The sequence below is a fragment of the Gymnogyps californianus genome, chromosome 5 (genome assembly GCF_018139145.2).
Source record: "Gymnogyps californianus isolate 813 chromosome 5, ASM1813914v2, whole genome shotgun sequence".
Lineage (NCBI taxonomy): Eukaryota > Metazoa > Chordata > Aves > Accipitriformes > Cathartidae > Gymnogyps > Gymnogyps californianus.
In genome coordinates, this window is record NC_059475.1 from 38,284,728 (window position 1) to 38,297,525 (window position 12,798).

Sequence of the window (12,798 nt, forward strand, 5' to 3'; positions counted from 1 at the left end):
GACGGATCCCATTTAAAGCCCTGCCCACGAGGGTGACTGAGCCATCGAGCATCCTCCCGGGACGAGTCAAATTCCCCGCTCCCGCCGACAGCTGTCGGTCTGCCGCCGCCGCCCGTGCGCTCCGGGATGGCGGGCGGGAGGGCACGGAGGGGCCGCCCGGGGGCAGCGGGGCCCGGCGGCAGCGCCGCGCTGTCCGCGGGGGTCTGGACGCGCCGCCGCGCTGTTTTTCAGGTCCGTGCCTCCCTCCGAAGATGTGTGACGACGAGGAGACCACCGCACTGGTGTGCGACAACGGCTCGGGGCTGGTCAAGGCGGGCTTTGCCGGAGACGATGCCCCCAGGGCCGTTTTCCCGTCCATCGTCGGCCGCCCGAGGCACCAGGTAAATACGCAGGCAGGACCGGGGCGGGACAGACCCTTCCCCCTCTCCCTCTCCCCAGGAGTCGCCTCCACTCGCCCCTTCCGTCCTTAGTTCTTCTGTCCTGTCCCAAATACCCTGGCCTTCCCCCTGCTCACTTCTTGTGGTAGTACTAGCAACACATTTCCGGGTCTCTCCCGTGCTTCCCTCAACTCCTCTGTTTGGCTGCCCCTTATCTCCTTTCCATCACTTTCTCCTTTTCCCCCTGCTATTTCTAACTCACCCACTTTCCTCTTGACTCTCTCCCTATTCTCTCTCCCAATGAGCCCAAACCCAGCTTCCTACAAAGCTGCTGCCCACTCCATCCCCTAGGCCAGACCTGCTGCTGGTGCTAGTTCAAAGGCATCTCCGCTGGCTGAATTTGTGCACGATGCAGTTTTTTTAAGGCCCTTCCCACCCATCCTGTCCAATGTTTCACATACCAAACACCTTCTTTCAATTTCCTCTACTTCTTTTGTCTGTCTCTGATCTTACCTTCTTACCGCCCTCTAAGCCTCCTTTTCTCTGTTCCCATGTCGTTCTCCTTCTCTTTTGTCACAGTTAAATCAGTACACAGAAAATACAGTACTTTTTCTCCTACAATTTCCTTGGTAAAAAGTTTGTAATGCCTTTTTTTTTTTTTAACTAAAATGGTTGCAGTTTGTATTTTGTTATCATGAATAAATTACTGCTGAGGCTCCATAGTAATATGGGGTATCTTCCTCCACTAGAAGGCTAATTTCCCTCTGTATCTTCTTGTTTATAAACTCTCTTTGTATGTCTCTCTGTACCTTTTCCTGCTAATGATATTGTGCAGTTTACTTTCAGTCAAATTTTTGGACTAGAAAGACGTAATTGAAAATAAGAGGTGCATTAAATAAGGGGGAAAAATCCTTTCATCTGATTAAAGGAAAAATATTTTACGAGAAAACTTCGAATTCTGTTGACTCAATATTTTAATAATGCTCATTTCTTTTCCTAAACAACCTTTTAGTGGTGTGACTGCTTGCACCTTTCTCAAAAATAGCATAGTTGTCTGTGATGTAATTGTTTGGGCTCTGTGATGTTGTCTTCCTCAAATGATGCTTTTCTGTATTTTCTTCTCTTAGGGTGTTATGGTTGGTATGGGTCAAAAAGATTCCTATGTGGGCGATGAAGCTCAGAGCAAAAGAGGTATCCTTACTTTGAAATATCCCATTGAACATGGCATCATCACCAACTGGGATGATATGGAAAAAATCTGGCACCACACTTTCTACAATGAACTCCGTGTGGCCCCTGAGGAACACCCTACCTTGCTCACAGAAGCCCCCTTGAACCCTAAAGCTAATCGTGAAAAGATGACCCAGATAATGTTTGAGACCTTCAACGTACCTGCTATGTATGTGGCGATCCAGGCCGTCCTGTCCCTGTATGCCTCTGGTCGTACAACAGGTAAAATAAACAAACAAACACTATTTAGATATTTCCTTTCAGGAACTCTCCTTCCTTCCCACTCCAAATAGGAAGAAAACCGACCATAACTCATTCAAATTTACAGAAAACTAGGTATTTTTAGGTTATAGCGATTGGTGATAACAGTAGCAGGAAAGCTAGTACAAAATAGTCTATGGAAAGAACAATGTGAAGCTGTCTGCGTTGCTTTCGGAGAGGCACTGTGAACGGGCTCTCCTGCTGCTTGTGACGCAAACGAGGAGACATTCCTGTGAAGATACTGCAGTTACACAAGTATTACACCAGTTTAAGGGTTTAAACTGGGCCCAAAAGATGCCCATTATCGGATCAAGACAATCACTATTGCAAATATACTTACTCCTCAGTGTAGTAGCAGTGGAAGGCTGCTCATATGGATTAGCTTAAAATATGTACACAACAACTGTTTTAAGGGAAAGTTCACACCAAACAGGAATGTCCAGGCAAGCAAAGACAGAAGGAATGGGCAAGATCTTTATGGCTAAAATAGAATGATGCTACTTTATACTGCCTGAAAAATCCTGTATTTTGTTGTGTTTGTTGCTGCTTACTGTGCCTAAGGGCTCTAAGCATTTGCTGGGTGATTCCAACTGCTCTCTGATATTTCTCTCCCAGGTATTGTTCTTGACTCTGGCGATGGCGTCACCCACAATGTACCTATTTATGAAGGTTATGCTTTGCCTCATGCTATCATGCGTCTGGATCTGGCTGGCAGGGATCTGACTGACTACCTCATGAAGATCCTCACGGAGCGTGGCTATTCCTTTGTGACAACAGGTCAGTCCTTCAGCTTTGCCCTCCTGTGAAAATCCTCATGTCTCTCTCTCGGCCCATCTTCTTCCTCTAGTATTTTGCTTATCCAAACCTTGATTTGATTCCCATATATCTGCAGCTGAACGTGAGATTGTTCGTGATATCAAAGAGAAATTGTGCTATGTTGCACTGGACTTTGAAAATGAAATGGCCACTGCTGCCTCTTCCTCCTCTCTGGAAAAGAGCTATGAATTGCCTGATGGTCAAGTGATCACAATCGGTAACGAACGTTTCCGCTGCCCTGAAACCTTATTCCAGCCATCCTTTATTGGTAAGTGTTCCCAGGAAATTCTCCTTTCTGTAGGAGGTATGAATGAATCAGAAGATCTAGAAGGTGTCCCACTCCTCTTCCTGCTTATCTAAATTTGGCACGAAATCAAACATAAGTAAATAACGAGTTAGATCCTCTGGTCCCTGTAAGCTGTGCTTGAGGTGAGCTCAACTGGTAATTAGCTGAGCTCTGGGCTCTTGCTGCAAGTTTTAGATCAGGTTTCAGGGTCACAATTTTTTAGTGATAAAATGTACTGTTAGAATATCATCATTAGGGAGTTGGACTCGATGATCCTTAAGGGTCCCTTCCAACTCGAGACATTCTATGATTCTGTGTCACTGATGGCAAGAATAGCTTTCAGTGCTGCATTTGTAAGGCTTACACTTAAACCAGTATCTGACTCCGTGAAGAAATAAAGTGTCTAGGAGGGGAAAAAAATGGAATGGAGGTGTGTGTATATTTATATGCACTGTAATTAAACATTGCCATGGTCAAGATGGTAAGCTTTGCTGTTTGTGCGTGCAGCTGGCAGATACAGCAAATGCTTATACTCTAAGTCCTGAGCAATAAATGCAGTTGTTCATCAGCTGACATCTTACTGTGGATCTAGTGTCAGCCCTTTCAGGAAGCACCTGTTAAAATTAATAAATTGGAATGCAACCTACAAACACTTGCTTCTGGTTTCTTTTTCCTCACCACCAAGTACTAATGTCTTGGTCCATGTCTTGGTTATGTCTTGCCTTGATGTTTATAAACAGTGTAGACTGTATTTTGAGTAGGCTGAAAAAGAAATGAAGTTACTATTGTCTTCTTTAGTTCTACTTCAACGGTTTTCATTGTCTTTATTGCTGTCTTTACTATATTCAACTAATGCTTTTTGTGAGACTGTGACACAACCAGATACTCATGTTTTCTGTTCTATATAACTTTCTCCTATCGCCATATACTAAATGAGTTTATCTTGTGTGTCTACTTCTTCTCTTACTGTATATTTTGAGTAGCTTTCCTTTGCACATGCATTATGATTCTTACCTTTTCTAACAAATAATTTTCATTTTCTAAGCTAGTTCGGTAATTCTATTTTTTATATTTTTCTATAACATTTAATAATCAGTAAGTAATTTTACAACAAAAAGATCATAGAAGTGCATATTAATGATGAGGAGAAATACTAGGAGTTCTTTTCATGAAGACCTCTTGTATAATTTACTGACCTACTGTCTTCTTTCTTCTCAAGGTATGGAATCTGCTGGTATTCACGAAACTACCTACAACAGTATCATGAAGTGTGATATTGATATTCGTAAGGACCTGTATGCTAACAACGTCCTCTCAGGTGGTACGACGATGTACCCTGGCATTGCTGATCGCATGCAGAAAGAAATCACTGCACTTGCTCCTAGCACTATGAAGATCAAGGTAAGGAATTTGACTTTGTACTATAAAATGCGGATAAAGATGGAGAAAATGTCCACATCATTAAACTGGGATATAGGAACAACTCAAAAGTAAGATCAACAGCTGATGGACAAATGAGGAGAAATTCCATTTAATCAGAATAATTATATTGGTTAGAAGCAAGTATTAGAAAAGAGGAAAATATGGTTATAGGTTTTCCTAAGGAATAGTACATGTATTGTACCAGCTGCTGAAGATCAATACTGTTGTTACAGAAAAATTCTTTATTTACTTAAGGAAATATCTATTGGTTTGTTACATTGGTGATGGGGGTTGGTTGTTCAGAAATGTAACTGTTAAATGAGGATTTCGTTGCTTTTCTTTATCCTAGATCATTGCCCCACCTGAGCGCAAGTACTCTGTCTGGATTGGTGGCTCCATTCTGGCATCTCTGTCCACCTTCCAGCAAATGTGGATCAGTAAACAGGAGTATGATGAGGCTGGTCCATCCATTGTCCACCGCAAGTGCTTCTAAGCACTTTTTCCCTCAATTTACTTCCCACTCAGGATGACGACAATATGCTTCTTGGAGTCTTCTGGCAACCCTTCCTGAACTCTTCAGTCATTGTACAGTTTGTTTACACACCCGTGCAATTTATTTGTGCTTCTAATATTTATTGCTTTATAAATAAACAAGATCTGGGACTTGCAACCTACAAATGATTGTCTTTTGTTTTATTATAAATATTCTTTGGTCAAAAAAATGAGGCTAAACATGCTGGGATTTGGAAACTCCCATCAAACCTATCAATGCCTTCACTGCATGCATGTCCTAACTGATGTAGGCATGTTAGGTCATGGTTTTCTATTATTAAGAATTTATACTTTATAGTTTTAATTTTGAAACTTGAAACAAAAGAAGCATCATGTATCAAGGCTTACAAACAAATAGCCTTGAGGGTAGACCCAGTAAGTGGAACAAGTGGAAGGAAACATCTCATATTCACTCACTGGGTTTAGAATTGTTTCTTCTGTTGCATTTATTATAACTCAAGTATTTTAATATTGATTTACTGAAAGCCGAAGCTTCTGTAAAAGAATTATGCTAATACATTTAGAATGCAATTTGTAACGAATTAGCTAAATCCTAAAGAGTCATACAATTGTTTCCTGTGGGCTATAAATATTTATGACAAAACATTAATTCAAACTGACAGTTTACTCATCTTCCCCCATCTCTTCAAAGCCAGAGGTAAAGAAGTGAAAACTTTATTGTACTAAAGCACAAGAATCAAACTTTCGCTGTATAAACATACAATTGTTATAATCACGATTATTTTCACATTATCATTCATATGTCTTAGGCAATATTTAATCCTTAATCTTTGCTATCCTTTGTTGCTATTTGACCCAGATACTACAATCATAAATTGCATACTTTCCATGGGCTTTTGTGTTCTTCACCATGACTTTTTATAACTGTGTTCTTTGATTTTTTTAAAAAAGTAGTATCTAAAAGGTGAAGTGCAGAATGATCTGGGACATTTTCATTAAAATAATGGAACCAGTCAGTGTTACAGTTTGAACTATGTACAGACTGGAGTTTGCCTAAACTTGATTTAGGAAATCAATTAAAGCATTTATCAAACCGTGCATGTAGTTAGTTAGGCAAGTGTCATTGCAGGTGTTTGAAAAGATTAGATTTCATGCTAATGTTATACTCAAATGCTAAATGAAAAAAAAAATAGTTTACACAGTTGCAGGGAAACTTTTTGTTTCTCCCACCTCTTGTTTTCTTGAAAGGCATTAAAACTGGCCATTAGATATGGTCTGCAATTAAGTAGAACTGATTTTACTCTTTGAATATGTGAAGATATATTTAGTGTCTGTCTCCAATTTACTTGTTATTAGAAGACAGTTTATTGAGCTGCCACTGTAATTGCCTACCATTGGCTTGCAATTGAAATATTCAAATATTTCTAGATATTTTTGCTTTTGGGCAGAGAAAGTGGATGGCGTTGTTAAATATAAATAAAATTTAAAGATAAATATGAAATTTTAAACATCTTTTACAATTTAAACATACATTTAAACATTTTAGACAAACATAAAAATGAAATTTTAACATAAGTATAAAATTTAAACATAAATATGAAATACTTATTCTCACACTGCACACAGTATTACTGAAATGCTGCTGCAAATAGGCCTTTTCACAATACAATACAAATTAATTAACCTGTGAATCTGGTAAGGCAAAGTCAACAGCCTCCACTGTTCTCAAGAAAGTTTCCAGAGTAGGGAATCACTCTGAAGTTCACACCATGGAGAAACTTCGTATGTTCTGAAAACATGGGAACTTTTCCAGATTTCTGATCAACACAAATTTAATTACTCAAACTTTAAGAGACGTTTGCCAATGACGTTTGCACATTGTTCAGAACAATTGCACTTTTCTTGCTTGGTCTTGCTTGGTAATTTGAAAGATTAGGCTGGTCAGAAAGTCATCTCAGGTATTAGTGTGAATTAATAGGGTGATACTGGACATAAATTGCAACTAATTGGAGCTTATAATGTTAAGCAAGTATGCAAAGGGCATGCTAAGTCAGACCCAGTGGATGCCTGACTGACTGGCTCTGACTGATAGGCCAGGAACGGCAGGCATACAGCTGGCACCACTTTCACGGCTGTGATCAGTTCACCCTTGAGCATGGGGGCATGAGGAAGGAACTGAAGAAAGCCACTGATTGCATGACTGATGGAAAAATTCCTTCCATAGACATTTTGGGGTTTGTAATTCACAGTTTATAGAAATGGATATGAGCAGCAAAGATTGTGCAAAATAGTGATATGCTTGCATATATGTAGGATATGACTAAAAAGTAGCAATGCCTTACCCTTTTTCTCTTCTTACAGCGTGTTTCCAGATGTATCCAGTTTTAATGCAATAATCTCATATTTTGCCATTGAAAAATAGGTATTCACGCTCAGTGCAGTGAAAACTTTAATAATTCAGTGGGATGGGAATTATGATAACTATTTATGGAAGCAAAACCAGGTCTTTTAAATATGGATAATGCAACTGATCAATTTGATTGAGAGGAATTTGAGTGTTAAGCCACATAAGCTAGGATTCAAAACACTGATAAGAGATGCCACTGTCAAAGTTTACCCTCCATTTACATTTTACAACAAGCCTTAATTACAGTGGTATACATTTTGTATGGCAAATGAAGATGGTGGAATGGGATGAGGAAAGTAACTGGAGAGCACCTATATGATAATCAGTAAAACTATTGCAGATACTTCCTTGAAAAAGGCAAATTAAAAAGTAGCTGTACCCAAACCCTGCCGTGATCATCAATCTTCACCTCTGAAACACCTCAGCTAATGAAGACATCGACATAAATTTTGAGACTAAAAGATCGCAGCTAACCTTCATTGCTCTTGATGAGATCTCTTTGGATGGAAGAAGGAAACTTAATGTTTAGCCAAATTTATAGATTCAACATGCGCATTTTGAAAAGCAGTGCAGATACATGGCAAAACGTCTGTCTGCCACACCGAAGAGTGTCCTGTTATCTGACTTCGCAGCTCCTTGTGGCTCTATATGGATAATGGACTGGAAATCATTCTGTTGAAGTCAGTCTGACGTGATTTTCAAGCTACATAAAGAGGCTTTATTCAATAATAAGGGCTAAAAAGTGTTAAGAAATACTGACATACGTCAGTAAGAGCTGGGACAAAATCTTATGGCCTATTCTGGCAGCCAGAACAACGCAGCCCAGTACTTCTGCTTTTGACTGAAGGGCATTGGGGTATACCACTGTTGCCTGACCCACAGATCTTATGGAAAACTTTCCTTGTAGATCGAGGAGCATGTTGGTACTTAAGGAGTATTGAGGGGTAGGATTATGATCAGAACAGAAAGCTTGTAACAGTAAGAATCTGAAAATCCTGTGATTCTGCTTTAAAAGATGGATTTTTTGACAGGAAATAAGGAGATGTTTCAGAGCTCACTTGTTAGTGCTTCAAGGCTCCTTCAAAAAAATTGGTAGGACAGTCATTATAAATTTGATAGAGTTGTCTACTTTGCACTAATCTTCTCTAAAAAGGCTGTTTTAACTAAAGCTTTAAAAAAGCCTGAGGCAAAGCACTAATACGAAAATTTTTAGCTTGAATAATTGAATTCTGTAGAGTGATAATTTTTTTAATGTAGAATAAGAGGCGTTCATACTTAAAAACATTAGGTGACACTAAATATATGTGACAGTCAGATTAATCTACAATAATAACAGAACAATAGAAAAAATAGAGAAAATCCTCTTCTTTGCTGGTTGGACAAACTGAATACGAGGCCTAGGCAGAAATTGATGCTTTCTTCCAGTAACAGCTGAACCCAGTCCCACCCTGAAGCATCCTGTGATAGAAGCCCCTGTCATTATCAAGACACAAGAAAAAAGAAAAAAAAAATTATAAAATTGAGTGATTAGTAAATCTCACTCATTACACTCAAGAAAGAAGCAATTCAGGCAGTTAACATACTACCAATTACCTTTGCTTTTTCTCCTGAGGATGACTACGATTGCTGAAACTTGCAAACTCAGCATACAGAAATGTTAATTATTGGAAAAAAATTATTATGCTGATATATAATTAAAGGATGGATTTAATTTGTGATTAAGCTGTCCTATGTGAATAATGTTGGATTAAATGAATTTAGTGGGCATTAGCAAAAGTTAATATACCTGGTGACAATCTTATTTTTCGTCATAAAGAAATAATTCAGAAAATACAATATATCTGAGGTCTACAAAATATAGGGTAGTATGCTCTCTTAGAGGAGGTGAATTGTATTTTAGAAACATATTTTAACCAGGTGATATATATATATATGCAGAGGAAAAAGTGGATGTGGAATAGCATAAAGCTTATTGACATAGATTTACATAACACGTAAACGATATAATAAGTCTGGGAAGGTACTCAATAAAATCCAGGTAGCAAGGTGGTAAGAAAGAGCTTAAAGATTAGTTCTGAGTCTCTAAGCCCCTCAGGTTTAGATCGCCAGAAAGGGTATTGTCAATGATAATGAGAACTACATGAGCTTTCTTTCCAAAGGGTCACAAATACCTTATGAGCTGCAACGTGGCTTCTGGACATGCTTTTCCAAAAAAGCGATGCTCAAAGGGAAATCGAGGAGCTCCTGGGTGTTACAGAGGGCCTGCAACTCCAGCTCTTCTAGAGAGAGTGGAAATGGGTGGCTGTAGCAGCACAGCAACTCCTGCCACGTATTCCTCCCTCTCCCCTAGCTCTCTGTGTCTGCCTCAGCTGAGATGAGAAAGCAAGCAGGTGAAAACACTAGTTCATTTCGTTCTGGGGAGGAAAGGGGCTGGGAGGCACATATTGCTGGGCCAGTCGGGATGGGGAGATCTTCCACAGCATCCAGAAGCACAGGGATTTTACAGTAGCTGCTATCAAGGAAAAAAGATAAGTTTAGGGAATTCAAGCCATATCCTCATACTTATGTAATAGATGAGTTTTGACACTGAATTTCATACTAATTGTTCTTTTTTTTTTTTATTTTGATTATATAAATTATTTTCAGGACACAGGCTGCTGTCTTCAAAAGCTGTCTCTATTTTATAAAAAAAAAAAAGAACCCAAACAGGATAAGAAACATTAATCTTGAGCAAGAAAATTGTCTACCCTGTGTGTGTGTGTGTGTGTGTTTGCAATGCTCTGATTTTAAAGAGAAACCACTGAACAAGTCATAAGAAAAAAGCACTTTACTCTTTACTTCTTTAGCATAAATTATGTCTTGAATTTAGCACCTAAACTGGGAGATTCTTCTTTGTCAAGGAACACCATCTACAAGAAAACACAGTTTTCCACCAGTTAAATCAAGGCCATTCTGTGGCTGTAACTTTACTTTGGGTAGAAGATTAAAGGGAATCATCTCCTCCTCAGTCTTCTATTACAGGCTAAACAGAAAACACCTTTCTTGTGCTAAACTTCTGACTTCATTATCTGATGTATTAGTTTCACAATTTGAGTAACTGATTATCGAAATTAGTATCATTAACCAATTGAGTTACTAATTCAGCACTGGTTGTGAATTCAACTTTATTACCATACTGTTTCATTCATAATTAAAACACTAAACTCATAGCAGACAGCCTGTTTGTATATGTAGAAATGTGAGTTGTGAAAAATACAGTCTGTGGTTTTATTCCTACAAATGTTTAATGATTTCTTTGATGCATATTTAAAAAGCCATATATATATTTGCAGGAATGAATATATAGTAGGTATTTAATCTATATTATGGCTTACTAAATGTCACTAAATGTCCATTACGAGATACTACAAAATGCCCAGATATACTTTTAAATTGTAATGTAGTGTGTTGTAAAAACCAAAACCTTTAATATGTGACAAAAACTGTAATATGTGTTGCACAGGTTTACAAAAATGGTCTTAGGCCTTACTAGTCTTAATAGTGTGGAAATGATTTTAGATTTATTTTTAATTGAATTGGAGCTCTCTTGCGCAGCTCAGCTCTGTATGGCAACCAGACAAACCGCAGTAATGCAGTAGCTTTTGACCTTTTGCCCATATATTTTGGCAGCTAAATCGAGCGGACTTTGAAAGAGACTTAGATGGAACTGATATCTTCACTGTACATAGGAAAATGAGCGATTATGCCGTTGCTGGTGATAGTTTCTCTTGCATTTGGTTCTGGGTTCTCCAAAGTGTTTGCTGTAATAACATATATATACACACACATATATATTTATACATATGTGTGTATATACATCTATAAATATATTTACATATATGTATGCATATATATGCATACAAATATTTTCCCTAGGTCTTCTCTTTACCTTTGCAATGGAAAAGCATCCCTGACTTGGTAACAAGTTTCAGAGACCACATCTCTATGACATAGCATATGAGTACCGCCCCTAGAAAATTAGCATAGTTGAAGTTGGAAGGACAAATATTACATGTCAGAAACATCACAGAGAGATTTGACTAGGACAAAACTGTGGATATTTTGTAGCCTGGTTCCTAAGACAGAAGTTAATTCCTGATTTAGTTTGCTGCTCAAGGGAAAACCTCAGAACTTCAGAATTTTGAGAAAAGATCACAACTGAAGTGTTTTTAGTGATAATGTGAAACACTCTCTCCTTCTTACAACCTACAGTCAAAGTGCCACAGAGGTATGTTCTTCAGATGTAGCCTGAATACATCACATACTGCTGAAAGTGTAAAAAATGCCCCAAGTCGTGTAGAGAGTAAGTTTGCAATGTCTGGTGTCACATTCTGTATTTTAATGGCTGCAGCAATAGTTTTGTAGACTTTTCCTTTCTGATTGAACGTCATGTCAGCTGTTGTCATCAACTGGGTGGACAAATTCGTTTCTGCCCTTTCGTTTCAACTGAGGCCATGAATTCTGCCCATTGTACTGGCACCTAACAGAAATGGGAAACTACCTTCTGACCTTATTTTTGTAAATAAACAGCATATGAAATTATCAGGAATAGTATCCTGCAGGCTCTTCTTTCTGCCAAAAGACATACAAAGGGTTCCTTTGCTCATTCTATCCATATATATTATACAAAGCAAATATATTGCCATTTAAAATGCTAAAAAGACTATTTCTTTTGTAAGTAATAATACAGAGATGGTGATTGTGCAATCTCCAAATAGGGTCATGTGGTGACGGAGAGACAGGGGGTGCTATTAAAAGCTTGACATTTATCACTCACAGTGGTTAAATTTGTCACGGTATTTGTGGCATTTGCCAATCTAAGTATAGAGAATGCCACAAATACCACAGAACAGATAAATACTGCTGTGCAAAAACCAACAAACTGCTGGTAGTGCTTTGCTAAACCTACAGTGCTTTATGTTCTGGAAATGCACTGCAGGTGCTACTAGCTAGGAATTTCTCAGTATGGAAAAGGGAAAAATTTTGTTATGCTTTTCTTTTCCTTTATCTTGCCTATTTAGACCAAAGGTCTCTTGTATAGGAAATGTTTCTGCCTGTCTGTCTGTAGCCTCCAGAACAATGAAGACCCTATCAGAGTCTGAGTGTCCTAAAGCTAATAAAAACCAGATCATGGCATATTGTTCACACAGTCAAAATGGAGGCTGTCCAGTACATGAAGTTTAAGGAATGTTCCACTGGAAAATATGTCATGTATCTTGTGACAAACTGTGACGCTGTGCAAGTCTTGTTGGAAAAAATGGCTTTTTAAGCAGAAAGTTGTTCTCTAGGACATAATTTAAGCGCTCTAGAGCTCTGTTTACATTCTGAAGGACAGAATGGATATAATCAATCACATTGTACACTTATACTAAGACACACAGAAAAATCATCATTATTTTCTTTGCAATAACTGCAGAAAAGGCATGAAGATAACAAAGTGCATAATG

The 12,798-nt window shown here is 38.5% G+C and overlaps 1 protein-coding gene across 5 annotated transcripts; it reads left to right on the forward strand.

Moving 5' to 3' along the window:
• The first annotated feature begins 236 nt into the window (after positions 1-236).
• ACTC1 (actin alpha cardiac muscle 1) lies at positions 237-5,070 on the forward strand. 5 transcript variants are annotated; one of them, XM_050897180.1, is made up of 7 exons: positions 237-380; positions 1,505-1,829; positions 2,484-2,645; positions 2,761-3,015; positions 3,194-3,229; positions 4,145-4,371; positions 4,742-5,070. In XM_050897180.1, the coding sequence occupies exons 1-7, from the start codon at positions 252-254 to the stop codon at positions 4,883-4,885; spliced, it is 1,278 nt and encodes a 425-aa protein (XP_050753137.1). In that variant the 5' UTR covers positions 237-251; the 3' UTR covers positions 4,886-5,070. The 5 variants fall into 5 exon arrangements, with proteins under 5 accessions (XP_050753137.1, XP_050753134.1, XP_050753133.1 ...); XM_050897177.1 differs by lacking the exon at positions 3,194-3,229 and having other exon boundaries at positions 244-380; positions 1,505-1,631; positions 1,743-1,829; positions 2,761-2,952; positions 4,190-4,371; XM_050897176.1 differs by lacking the exon at positions 3,194-3,229 and having other exon boundaries at positions 244-380; positions 2,761-2,952; positions 4,190-4,371.
• The last annotated feature ends 7,728 nt before the right edge of the window (positions 5,071-12,798 follow it).